This window comes from Equus quagga, chromosome 20, assembly GCF_021613505.1.
Source record: "Equus quagga isolate Etosha38 chromosome 20, UCLA_HA_Equagga_1.0, whole genome shotgun sequence".
In the NCBI taxonomy this organism is placed as follows: domain Eukaryota; kingdom Metazoa; phylum Chordata; class Mammalia; order Perissodactyla; family Equidae; genus Equus; species Equus quagga.
The window spans coordinates 7,234,159-7,248,774 of NC_060286.1; the positions used below are offsets into that span (position 1 = coordinate 7,234,159).

General features: G+C 34.3%; 1 protein-coding gene across 1 annotated transcript in view; it reads left to right on the forward strand.

Moving 5' to 3' along the window:
- Window positions 1–14,616, forward strand: part of MNAT1 (MNAT1 component of CDK activating kinase) — a 195,460-nt gene that overhangs the window by 69,420 nt on the left and 111,424 nt on the right. The window contains exon 6 of the mRNA XM_046647685.1: window positions 9,381–9,506. Within this exon, the coding sequence (XP_046503641.1) occupies window positions 9,381–9,506 (126 nt within the window). The remainder of the gene's footprint in view (window positions 1–9,380; window positions 9,507–14,616) is intronic.

Sequence of the window (14,616 nt, forward strand, 5' to 3'; positions counted from 1 at the left end):
TGATATATTCAAAATACTGAAAGACAAAAACTTTCAACCGGGAATACTCTATCCAGTGAAACTATCCTTCAGGTACAATGAAGCTATAAAAACTTTCCCAGATAAACAAAAGCTGAGGGAGTTAATCGCCACAAGACCCCTGCCCCCTCCTTACCACCCCCCATCCACAAGAAATGATCAAGACGGTCATCATACCTGAAAATAAAAAAAACAAAAGGTTTTACAAAGCCTTGAGCAGGGAAGTAAATAGGCAAAATCAGAACATTGCAGCTCTCTATCAGAACAGTGAGCAAACACTCAATTATAGCATTAGAGATAAAGGGAAGGAAAGCATCAAAAATAACTGTATTCACTACATTTTAATCACAAACTCACAACACAAAACAGGATGAGTTGTGACAACAATAACCTAGACAGGGAAGAAGAAAGGGGTGGAACTTGCTTAGATTAAGAAGATAAGAGGCTATCAAAATGTGGAGTATCTCATCTGTGAGATCTTTTATACAAACCTTGTGGTAACCACTAAACAAAAAATCAGAACAGAGACACAAATAATAAATAAAGAGAAAAGTGAGAAAACCATCATAGAGAATCGCCAAACTGAATTGGCAGTTGGAAATACACAGGATGAGAAACATGGGAAATACATAACAACTGGAAAACAAGTGATAAAATGGCAGTATTAAACCCTCATATATCAATAATCACTCTAAATGTAAATGGATTGAATTCTCCAATCAAAAGACATAGAGTGGCTTTATGGTTTAAAAAACAAGTCTCAACAATATGCTGCCTCCAGGAAACACAGCTAAAGAGAAACACAGGTTCAGAGTAAAGGGATGGAATACAATACTTCAAGCTAATGGCAAACAAAAAAAGCAGGTATTGCCATGCTTATATCAGACAAAGTAGACTTCAAGATAAAAAAGTCTGTCTTTCGAGAGACAAAGAGGGGCAGCATATTACTAATAAAAGGACACTCCACCAAGAGGACATAACACTTATAAATATATATGCACCTAACATAGCACCAAAGTACATAAAGCAACTATTAACAGACGTAAAAGGAGAAATTAACAGCAACACAATTATAGTAGGGGACCTCAGCGCCCCACTTACATCAATGGATAAATCATCCAGATAGAAAGTCAACATAGAAATATTGGAATTAAATGAAAAAGTAGACCAGTTGGACTTAACAGATATATGTAGAACACTCCGTCCAAACTCAGCAGAATATACATTCTTCTCAAGTGCACATAGACCATATGTTGGGAAACAAGGCAAGCCTCAACAAATTTAAGAAGATAGAAATCATATCAACCATTTTTCCAACCATAATCCTATGAAACTAGAAATCAATTACAAGTAAAATGCTGGGAAAGTCACAGACACGTGGAGACTAAAGAGCAGTATACTGAACAAGCAATGAATTATAGAAGAAATTAAAGGATAAACCAAAAAATATCTGGAGACCAATGAAAACACACCATACCAACTCATATGGGTTGCAGCAAAAGCAGTCCTAAGACGGAATTTCGTAGCAATACAGGCCCACCTTAACAAACAAGAAAATTCTCAAATAAGGAATCTTAAACTACAACTAACAGAACTAGAAAAAGAAGAACAAAAAAAGCCCAAAGTCAGCAGGAGGGAAGTAATAAAAATTAGAGCAGAAATCAATGAAATAGAAACCCAAAAAACGGTAGAAAGTGTCAGCAAAACTAGGATCTGGTTCTTGGAGAAGAGAAATAAAATTGACAAACCCATAGTGAGACTCACTAAGAACAAAAAGAGAGAAAGCTCAAATAAATAAAATTAGAAATGAAAGAGGAGAAGTTTACAACAGATACCACAGAAATACAAATGACTATATGAGAGTGCTATAGTGCTATGAAAAACCTATATGCCAACAAACTGGACAATCTAGAAGAAATGGATAAATTCTTAGACTCATACAACCTCCCAAAACTGAGTCAAGAAGAAATGGAGAATCTGAATAGACCAATCACAAGTAAAAAGATTGAAAAGGTAATTGAAAATCTCCCCAAAAATGAAAGTCCAGAAGCAGATGGCTTCTCTGGAGAATTCTATCAAACATTTAAAGAAGATTTAATACCTGTGATTTTCAGAGTATTCGAAAAAGTTGAAGATGACAGAACATTTCCTAACTCATTCTGTGAGGGCAACATCACCCTGATCCAAAAGCCAGACGTGGACAACACAAAGAAGAAAAATTATAGGCCGGTATTGTTGATGAACACAGATGTGGAAATCCTCAACAAAATGTTGGCAAATCGAATACAGCAATACATTAAAAGGCTCATACACCAGGGTCAAGTGGGATTTATGCCAGAGATGCATGATGGTTCAACATCTGCAAATCAATAAATGTGATACACCACCTTAACAGAATGAGGAATAAAAAGGACAGGATTATCTCAGTAGATGTAGAGAAAGCATTTGACAGGATCCAACATCCATTTATGTTAAAATCTCTCAATGAAATGGGTATAGAAGGAAAGTACCTCAACATAATAAAGGCCATATATGACAAACCCACAGCCAACATCATACTCAGTGGTGAAAGACTGAAAGCCATCCCTCTGAGAACAGGAACAAGACAAGGGTGCTCATTCTTTCCACTCCTATTCAACGTAGTACTGGAGGTTTAGGCCAGAGTGATTAGGCAAGAAAAAGAAACAAAAGGTATCCAAATTGGCAAGGAAGAAGTGAAACTCTCACTGTTTGCAGATGACATCATTATAGAAAATCCTAAAGATTCTATCAGAAAACTATTAGAAGTAAACAATAACCACAGCAGAATTGCAGGGTAGAAAATCAAACTTAAAACATCAGTTGCTTTTCTGTACCCTATGAACTAACAGAAAGAGAACTCAAGAATACAATACCATTTAACGATCACAACAAAAGAATAAAATATCTAGAAATAAATTTAACCAAGGATGTAAAAGACCTATACACTGAAAACTGTAAGACATTATTGAAAGAAATTGATGATGATGTAAATAATTGGAAAGATAGTCCATGCAGGTGGATTGCAAGAATAAACATAGTAAGGGGCCAGCCCGGTGGCGCAGTGGTTAAGTTCACATGTTCCATTTTGGCGGCTCGGTGTTCACTGGTTTGGATCCCATGTGCAGACCTGTGCACCGCTTGTCTAGCTGTCCTGTGGCAGGTGTCCCACATATAAAATAGAGGAAGATGGGCATGGATGTTAGCTCAGGGCCAGTCTTCCCCAGCAAAAAGAGGAGGATTGACAGCAGATGTTAGCTCAGGGCTAATCTTCCTTACAAAAAAAAAAAAAAAAAAGAATAAACGTAGTTAAAATGTCCGTATTACCTAAAGCAATCTACAGATTCAATGCAATCCCAATCAGAATCTCAATAACATTCTTCACGGGAATAGAACAAAAATCCTAAAATTCATATGTGGCAATAAAAGACCCCGAATAGCTAAAGCAATCCTGAGAAAAAAGAACAAAGCTGGAGGCATCATAATCCCTGACTTCAAAATATACTACAAGGGTGTAGTAATCAAAATTCTGTGGTATTGGTGCAAAAACACACACATAGATCAATGGAACAGAATTGAAAGCCCAGAAATAAAATCACACAGGTATGGACAGCTAATCTTTGACAAAGGATCCAAGAACATACAATGAAGAAAGGAAAGTCTCTTCAATAAATGGTGTTGGGAAAACTGGACAGCCACATGCAAAAGAATGAAAGTAGACTGTTATCTTCTACCATACAGAAAAATTAAGTGAAAATGGATTAAGGAAGGTAAGATGTGAAATCATAAAACTCCTAGAAGAAAATATAGGCTGTACATCTTTTCACATCGGTCTTACAAGCATATTTTTGAATACCATGGCTACTCATGCAAGGGAAACAAAAGAAAAAGTAAACAAGTGGAACTTCATCAGACTGAAGAGCTTCTGCAAGGCAAAGGAAACCAAGAACAAAATGAAAAGACAACCCGCCAACTTGTAGAAAATATTTGCAAATCATAAATCCAACAAGGGGTTAATCTCCAAAATATATAAAGAACTCATACAGTTCTACCTCAGATAACAAATGACTCCAACAAAAAATGGGCAGAGACATTTGGAACAGACATTCTTCCAAAGAAGATATACAGATCCCAACAGACACTTCAAAAGATGTTCAGCATCAGTAATCATTAGGGAAATGCAAATCAAAACTATAGTGAGATATCACCTTACACCTGTTAGAATGAGTGTAATTACCAAGACAAAAAATAGCAAATGTTGGAGAGGATGTGGAGAAAAGGGAAGCCTCATACATTACTGGTGGGAATGCAAAGTTGTGCAGCCACCGTGGAAAACAGTATGGAGATTTCTCAAAAAATTAAAAATAGAAATACCATACGACCTAGCTATCCCACTACTGGGCATTTATCCAAAGAACTTGAAGTCTGCAATTCAAAGAGACTTATGCACCCCTGTGTTCATTGCAGCATTATTCACGATAGCCAAGATGTGGAAACAACCCAGGTGCCCACTGACTCATGAATGCATAACAAAGATGTGGTATATATATATACAATGAAATACTACTCAGCCATACAAAAAGTCAAAATCGTCGCATTTGCAACAGTGTGGATGAAGCTTGAGGGTATTATGTTAGGCAAAATAAACTAGACAGAGGAAGACAAACACTGCATGATTTCACTTATATGTGGAAGGTAAAGAAACACATGGGCAAGGAGAACAAATTAGTGGTTCCAAAAGGGGTTGGGGGTTGAGGGATTGGGCATAAGGGGTAAAGGGGCACATTTATATGGTGACTGACAACTAATAATGTACAACTGAAACTTCACAATGTTTATAAACTATTATGACCTTAATAAAATAATTATAAAAACCTATTGTCAATATCCACTTTATTTTCAGATGAGAGAGTCTTCTTATAACTGATGTAGCCAGTATATTATTAATGGATTCTTTATATGTTTCTAAGTTTACTGAAAACACATTGTTTTCAATGCATTTGTCTCCTGATTAATACTGGTTTTCTAATAACTAGCTCATTTTTATTTTGGCTCCATGCTCAAGTTTATAGTGACTCTGGTTACTCTTTGAGAACTATGTTCTGTATTTTTGCCTAAAAAAGAATATACTTGAAAGAAATGGCAGTATTTTGCAAGTTATTGGTGTCTTACACCAGTTAGCTCCCCAAGTAGTCAGCATTGTTAGATAATAGCAGTAATAATAACTAAGGTTTATGAAGTGTTTCATAGATCTGACAATATATTGTGTGATGCTTATAACCCGGTGTGATATTGATGAACTCATAACTAGAAAATCATCTTCTTCAGGAAAGTCTTTTTGCATTTTTTTCCTTTCCCTTTCTGTTCATGTAAGTGATTTCCATGTGGTGTTAACACAGTTAACTCCTTGGTCTAGTTGATATGCTGTAAGATATTATTGTGTGATGGGGGAAATACCTATGTGTCTATTTTTCTGCTGTACTTTTGCCAAAAGGCAGCTAACCTGGAATAAAAAGAAAAAGGAAGATTACTTAAATTAGAAGTAGGTGGAAAACAAGTAGGTGACAAAGTAAAGGAAAAGTAATGGTAAGGGCATTAATGAGGTTTAGACAGAAAATGCTTATCAGACACCCTGTCTACTTTGTGTGAGTGAAAAGTAGATTTGGTCTTAAAAATGAGGACAGCGGCATATAAAGTAGGATATGGTGTTTTCCCTAGAAAACTCCATTTATTTTTCTTGAAACTATTACATGGCAGGTATGACTGTAATAGTTGAAATGACACATGTTGTGTTTTACTTTTTTCATAGGCATATATTTTGTGAGAAATTAAAAACCTTAAAGGATGAATTAGTAAATATTGATGTTATAATTGTTTTATTGAATGTTCTTTTTCTTATTTTATACAAAGAGGAACACATTTTTTCTTTGGTAATGCTTCTCCTCTATACAATTAATTGAATTAATTCGAAATATAGAACTCAGATATAAAATGTAACACTTATGATGAAACTTTTTAACGTAAGATGAAAACATTTGAAAAATGTTCCATGTGATACACAGAGTTTTTAGAGTTTATTTTGAGGTTAGCTAGCTGTGCATAGTAATTATTCTTGCATATTCTTTTAGTCATCAAAGTACTAAGTTTTGCTGCATCATTGAGCTGCTCTTGGTGTGGAGCTTCCCTTCAATTCAGTGGGGCATGAAGCAAGATGTGAAACTGCCAGTGTTGGACATTGTGTATAACCTGGAGTTAATATTGGTTTTTGTGAGACCGCCCCGCCCCCCAACTTCCTGTTTTCTTCACCTGCAAGTCATTACTGCACATACTTTCTTCGCTGTTTAGATCATGTAACATGGTGGTTAAATAATCCTTAGCAATTTACTGTATTCATTCCAACAATTAATTCCGGCAGATTGGGTTAGAATACCACTGCAGTTTGAATTTCTCGTTTTCATTTTAAAATTTATTTTAAAAAATTCTTTGTTACTTTAATTTTTGAATATTTATTAAAAATTTTTTTGTTGAAATGTTAACATAAACCTTTAGTCCTTATTAACTAATTGAAAGAATTCATTAAATTTCCTTTCATCCTCTTGAATCCTTATTAAGTAGAAGAATGCATTGTATTTCTTTTTCTATGTATGTTCTTGTGTTAGATTTTGTAAAAAAGATACCATTGACATTTGTAAATAGGTTTAGAAGCTTAAATCGTAGAAATATTTTCTGGATCTAATTTAGGCAACAAGTACTACTTATTAGAATTTTTTTCTCCTGTGTTTAGGTTTGGTCCTTGTGCTAAAAGTCACTGTTTAACCTTTTAAAAAGCATTAGCATTACATTATAGTGTATGTGATAGGATTTTAATGTTATGGTCTTAATGTTTATGGCTTAGCATTTACCATAATGTTGCCTAAAAAGTCCATTTATTTAATCCTAACTGTAAATTAATTTTTTTAACAGTTTGGAAAAACACTTTTATATAGGTCTTGACTTATTAAATGTTTTTACATTCCTGTTTGAAAATTCTCTTCAGCTTATGTCTTAAATTTTGTATGGGCTAATATTGTTGTCAAATGCAGTAGCTGATTTTTATTAGAAATATTTTTTGCCAGATGGCTTGCTCAAAGTCACTTAAAATAATCTTTTAAAAATGGTCATTATAAAGATTTTAATGAGTATTACAGGCAGTCTTATTAAAATTTCTGTAAATATTAAACAGTGTACCTTCAGGCAATTAATGTAGGTTAGTTAACCTTCCAAGGTAAAATGGAAAGCTAAGAAGACTGAAATAACTTGAAAGGCTGATCTGCATTTTATGTATTCCTAAGAGCGTGTATGTTTCTCATAGTTTATTTTACTCTCTAGATTTGTTGTTGTTGTTGTTAGAGCTCCTGCTTAATTCAACTTTAACATTTAGAAAGATTTTCAGGCTCCAAAGTTTTGAGTGCTAACGTGGAATAAAGCATATTTCAAATAAATTGTATGACTTAGTATCAAAATTAGTCGTGGATTCCTACAATGTTTATTTTTATTAAATTTCAGCTGTTTTACCAAGACATTTTAATATTCAGGTCCTTTTATGTGAAAGTGAATCCAGGATTAAAACAAGCAACTTTTTTTGTAAGTGAACACATTGCTTTGCTTTTACATAAGAACTTTTACTTTTTTAGAGTAAATACCAGGTATGGAAGAACATTTAAATTAACTTAGAGTATAAATTGGGAAGCATTGCTTTAATTTTTTAGCCAAGGAAATTTATTTTTCTTCTTTAGTTTTTACATATGAAAAGATAGTAATCGCTTTTAAAAGATGTTTTGGGCTACAGCACATTTAAAATGTCCTTTAATTTTATATTTTATTATAGAATTCTTAATGGGAAGCTAGAAAAGCTGCAGGAATTCACTGCAATTCCATTACTAATGCACTGGTAATACTTTGTTGTAGAACATGAAAGGTATCGAAGTATATTCTCATAGTATATTTCATTTATTTTCCTTCATTATTGCTAAAGGCAAGTCACAAAGATTTTTTTCGTTAATAAGGGTCTATTTTGTAAATAAAATTTATGTTCTTCCATTTACTTTTAAAAGTTTTAACCTTTGTAACATTGCTCTTGCAGGGGACTTCTATTACAAAATCTTGAAGTACAAATTTGTTTTAGGATAATTCTGTTGAAATAAATTGCTTGTTATTTGAATGACTTTTGTACTATAACCTTAAAAGGAATTCCTTTAAATATATTAATTAGCCACATTTGTGCCTAAAACTGTTAATAAGCTGTTAGATTTCAAAAGAAAATTAGATTCTGCTATATATTTACTTTCATGTTATAAAATGTTACTATAGTTTTTTTTCAGGATTAAATTCTGTGTAGTTACTATTTTAAAAATCAGTAGGCCATTTGAAGTATATGTGTGTTTTCATAGGTAACCTTGGTATAGGAGATACAAATGTGTTTGTACTTTAATTTTTGTTTATAGATATAGAAAGTACTGGGTGTATGTATATGTATGATCTCCTTCTCTTCTGGCCTTCCTCTGCATATGTTTCTATGTTCTTATTTAACTGACAACTCAGAAAGGAAAAAGCCTGGATATCATTTAGTTTAGACCTTAGCTCCACAGCACTTTAAACATGTAAGAAGACTTCATATTAAACAGAATTGAATAACAGTCGTCTACATATAAGAATTAGTTAGTTATTTGCTTGTGTTATTAATATTTGTGTGCACAGATTTGTGTAAATAGTGGCCCTGATTTACTATTAATATGAGAGATTAAAAATGTTTACTATCATTTTGTCAATTAAAAAATTTAGACTTACTTTCTAAAAATAAGTTAAGGAGAAAATATACTTTTGGTTGTACTTGACAATCGTTCCATTATGCAAAACAGAACAAGAATCATTTCCAAACGGCCTCAGGTGAAATCCAATGGGAAACAATTTCAAACTGATCTGAACTCACTGGTAAAAAGAATGTGTCTTTAGATAAACATCTGATCTAAGTTATAGTACTTTGTACTACTCTTTTTGTGATTAGCTTCTAATTTTTTTATTTTAATAAATGTGGTTGGCTTTACTAGATGAAATAAGACCTTATTATAATGTCTTTAATATGGATTTTATAAAAATACTTTTTTGCAAGTTATTTTGATTTATGAGTCAAAAACAGCCTTTTTTTTATTATGGAATGTTAACATTTTTTGTAAAGTGTTGTCCATAAAGTGAATATTTAAGTTGACATCAAATGCATATAGAAAGGCATAATTTAAAATAAAAGACTTGCTCCTTTTTAGTTTTTCCTTTTTAACTTTCATTTTTCACTGTAACTTTTCTCCTAGGAAAGTTCTGATCTCCCTGTTGCTCTACTTTTGGCTCAGCATAAAGACAGATCCACCCAATTGGAAATGCAGCTTGAGAAACCTAAACCTGTAAAACCAGTGACGTTTTCTACAGGTATCAAAATGGTAAGCTTTATTTGACTTGCTTCTCTGAAAGATATATTTCAAGGATTATACTTCATATTTTTATATTGATTTCTGGAGATAAACTGAAAGGTTCGGATGTTTAAGAACAGTGTCTGATCTCAGCTGGATGTCTAGAAATATGAATATGTTTAGTGTAAGAGGAAAGTGAAAAGTAATGATTTTCAAAGTACACAGCACAGTTTTGTTGTGTAGGATATTGGGTTGGTATGTGTTTTCTTATTCTACATAAATTTTTAAGCTTGTAGTATAGGAAAACAATGTTTCTTAAAAGAAAATGCAGACTTCCAGTTCCTCATATGGCATGTAAGAAAGTTGGAAGTTGCCACTCCATTCTAACAAGTAAAAAGCTGAACACAGTGAAAACTGAACAACATTCCTTAGATCTGTAAATGGAGAGAGGTCAAAAGGCAAACCGCTGCCCTTAAAGTTGGAGAGATGGACGGAGAATGTGGAGAATCACAACTTACCAGAGCAGCAACCTTGCTGGGAGCCAGTGCTGGTGTAGGGAAACCCGAATTGTAATTGACAGATTGCTGGAGGCTCAATGTGGACAACTCTGGAGGTAAAAACTTCAGGAGCAATCAGCCTTTGGAGGGCCTCCAAATTTTTGTGAGTTTTACCTCTTGCATCTCTGCCAGGTTCTCTCAGTGAATATCAAAGAAAAATCTTGTGCTTCTGGCAGCAGAAGGGAAAAGGAACCATTTTGAAATGTGCCAGAGCATTCTGTTCTTCTTAAGAAGGCCTGCCCTCAGGAGAAGCTATTTTACCAGAGCCTAACCTTCTCTAGTTTTATCAGAGCCTGACGTGGGGGAAGGGAAATACCCAGCTCCAGCCACTCAAGCCTTCCATGTGGGAAGAGGGAAATACACAACTTCAGCCCACACTAACCATCCTCCAAGAGGAGGGAGGGAGATGGACTGAGAAGCATTTGTGAAGTTCACAATCTAGAAGTAGAGGCTGTCTAAAAGACTGAGACCTAATATGGGACTGTACAGCTCAACCCCTCCCCCCCAAACCTTGCCACCACATTACTAAGACCTATTTATAGCAGCTCCTTTTACCCAGTGCATCATGCCTGGTCACCAAGAAAAAATTACAAGACATACTAAAAGGTAGAAGACACAGTTGGAAGGGACAGAGTGAGCATCAGAAACAGGCTCACCCAACGTGCAGGGATGTTTGAATTATCAGACCAGGAATTTAAGACAGCTATGATTAGTATGTTAAGTGTATGATTGGATAAAGTAGACAACATGCAAGAACAGAGGGGCAATCTTGAGAGATGGAAATGCTCAGAAAGAACCACAAAGAAATAATAGAGAAAAAACCCGTTGTAACAGAAATGAAGATGACTTGATGGGCTTATTAGTAGACTAGACATGGCCGAGAAAAGAATCTTTGAGCAAGAGGATTTATCAACAGAATTCTTGAAAACTGAAAACCAAAGAGAAGAAGACTGGGAGGAACAAGAAACAGAACAGAATATCCAAGAACTCTGGGACAGCTACAAAAGGTGTAATGCATGTGCAGTGGGAATACCAGAAGGAGAAGGAGAGAGATGAACAGAAGATATATTTGAAACAATAACAACTGAGAATTTTCCCCAAATTAACATCAGATACCAAACCAAAGATCCAGGGAGCTCAGAGAACACCCAGTAGGATATATGCCAAAAAAGACTACATCTAGGCATCTCATTTTCAAATTACAGAAAATTGAAGATAAAGAAAAAATCCTGAAGAAGCCAGAGGGAAGAAAACACCTTACCTATAGAGGAGCACTGATAAGAAGTATATCTGGCTTCTTCTCAGAAATGAGGCGAGCAAGAAGAGAGTGGATGAGAGAGTTAAGGTATTGAGAGAAAAAAGCTGCCAACCTAAAATAATGCACCGTGCAAAATTATTCTTTGGAAGTGAAGGAGAAATAAAGATTGTCAGGCGAGCTAAAGTTGAGGAAATGTTCTGCAGTAGACCTTCCGTATGAGAAGTGTTATAAAAAAAGTTCTTTAGAGACAAAGAAAATAATGTAAGTTGGAAATTCAGATCTGCACAAAGAAAGGAAGAGTATCAGAGAAGAAATAAGTAAAGATGAAATAAAAACATTGGTTTTTCTTGTTCTCCATTGACCTAACACATAACAGTTTGTTTAAAATAATAGCAATACTGTATTTGACTACGTTTGCTTTTGTGTGTGTATATAGATGCAGATACACACGCATGCATGCTAATATCTAAGTGAAATGAATGACAATGATAATACAAGGGACGGGAGGAAGCAGAATTATTTTATTATCATAAGGTAGTTGCACTACCTGTGTTTCTCTCCCCAACTGCTCATTCAGCTACTTTTTTCTGAGTTTTAAAATTGCCTACCTGGTTTGTTGTGTGTGTGCTGGCTATTAGATTATAAACATCTTGAGGGCAGAGGCTGCATATTTTAACTTCATTTTATATGATTATGCGTATGTGGATACCTGAATAATATAAAATATTGATGATCAGTTTTAAACTTAAAGATGTAGAAAGTATTAACATCTTCAAATAATGAAAAAAAATTACTCATTAAGGAATTACCGAAGCTTTTGAATTAGGAGGCAGTATAGTATAGAGGCAAGAAAATGGGCATGGAAAGACTCAGATACAATGAGATTAAACCCCAACTTCACCATTTAGTAGATGTGTATCCACGGGTAAGATATTACTTTGCTCTTCATGAGTTTGTTTCCTCATTGGTAAATTTGAGATAATAATTTTAACTTTATGTGGTTGTTCAGAGGGTTAAAATGTATATATAAAATGCTAGACCAAGTGTGGGGCTGGCCTAGTGACGTAGTGGTTAAGTTCATGTGCTCTGCTTTGGTGGCCTGGGGTTCGCAGTTTCAGATCCCAGTTGCAGACCTACACAGGTCAGTACTTGGGAACTGAACCTGGGCCGTTGAAGTGGAGTGTGCCACTAGGCCCTTAAATTGTATTTTTTAATTCACATATAGTAAAGATCATTCTTTGTAATGTATAGGGTCTTCACGAATGCAGAGTTGCATGTCTACCACCACAATCATAATATAAAGCAGTTCTGTCATGCCTCAAAATTCTCGTGTGCTACCCTGTCATAGTCAACCCTGAACCCAAAACCCCCCGGCAACTAGGGATCTCTCTCTTCTTTGTCCTTGTTGTTTTTGCTTTTCCAGAATGTCATATAAGTGGAATCATACAGTGTCTAGCCTTTTAGGTCTAGCTTTAACTTAGCAACATGCATTTGAGATCATCCATGTTATTGCATGTATCAATAGTTGTTCCTTTTTGTTGAGTAATATACTATTGTATGGATATACCAGTTTCTTTATCCATTCATCAGTAGAAGGGCATTTGGATTTTTCCATTTTTTTTATGGTTATGAATAAAGCTGCTGGAAATATTTGCATACAATTGCATACATAAAATGACACAGTTTTTATGTGGATTTATTAATATTACTGAATATGGAGACTGACATAATATAGATGAAAGTCTAAGTTTATAAAGTTAGTATCTTTGTACGCTTTGGAAAAATCAATCCTAAAATTCAGGATGAAAAGTAACATTTATGGAGTACCTATTTATGCCAGGGGTTGATTTCACTGAACAGATGTTGGTAAGGATATCAACATTACAGAAGACTTTGTGACCTTTGATAGTTGTTTTTTAATAAAAGGTGTCATGTTTTGTTTTTATGTCTCCATGAAATAGATGGTATTCCTATTTTTGCAGATATGAAAACTGAATCTCAGAGAGGTTAGATCACATATAAAGAACAACACTGAAACTCATTGTCTGTTACACCACATTGTTTAATTAACGGCCTATTATAAAGATTATTCTAAGTATAATGAGTATAGATATAAATAAAAACTATAACAGACCAGTGAATTCTGATTGTAGGCAGAGTTTGTGACTCATATTTATTTTATACTATTTATTTTTAACTAGCTATTTTACTTACAGACTCCCAAATGCCTTTAGAAACTTTTTTATATATATATCCATATTTCTAGATAAGATTTCAGTTATACTATGACTATATAAGTAAAGAAACTGAAATATTTCATGTCCATAGTTGGGGAAATTTACAAATAACTAATTATATACTATGAGCTTTATGTTATATTCTTTCCCATACCTTACCATGATGGAGGAAAAAGTAATTAATGCTCAAACTGTTAACTACAGAATTTATTGCAGTGGTTGAATTTATTCCAGGAAATCTTGTCTGATGATTTGGACATAGGCAGAAGTAATGAGACAGAGAGTTGTGAGTTTTATCAGTTACCTTGGTTGTGATGGGAACAAATTAAAATCAGTATGCTATGAATAGTTGGAAGCTTTGACCCGTTTAGTCCCTTCAGGAGGACTTTCTAGATATTTGAAAATGTGGAAGTATTCTTAGTGTGGAATGCAGAAATAATAGTTTCCTGCTTAAATTAACTTATTCAACAAACGTTTTTCTACAAAGTGTTCTACGCACTTTATTCTGTGTCGCTTTGTGTAGTGAGACAGATTTTCCAGTCTTACAGATATTTTTATCAGGTACCAATCAGTTTATTATAGTAAAGTTTTATCAAGTACCTGTCACATTTGTAAGGCAGTGTTAGCTGTTGCTGTTGAAGATATGGTGACTTTGCAAGTGGGAGAAAGAAAGGTGTGATTAAAGCAGTCTCTGAACATTATCTCACTTAATCCTCACAACTATCCTGCAAGATTGATAGTGGTATTACCACTTATGGGGAAGCATAATGACTCAGATTAAACGTTTCCCAGACTAATAATTCTGCTAAGTGAGTGAGCTGAGATTTAGACTCAGGTAAGTCTGGCAGATTCCAAGTATTTTCTGCTACTCTATACCTGTATGGTCTTGTCCTCCAGAAGGTGATTTTCTAAGTGGGAAGGAAAAACTAACATGTATAAAGTAACTATATGGTATTGATTTTAAGTACAGTGAGACTTTCTACCAAGGGACCCAAATTAAATAAATCCTTGTGCAATATGGAAAACTTGAATTAAGGCTTGAGAAAAGTAAACTTTAAGAAAGATGGAAGGGAAGAAGGAAGGCATTC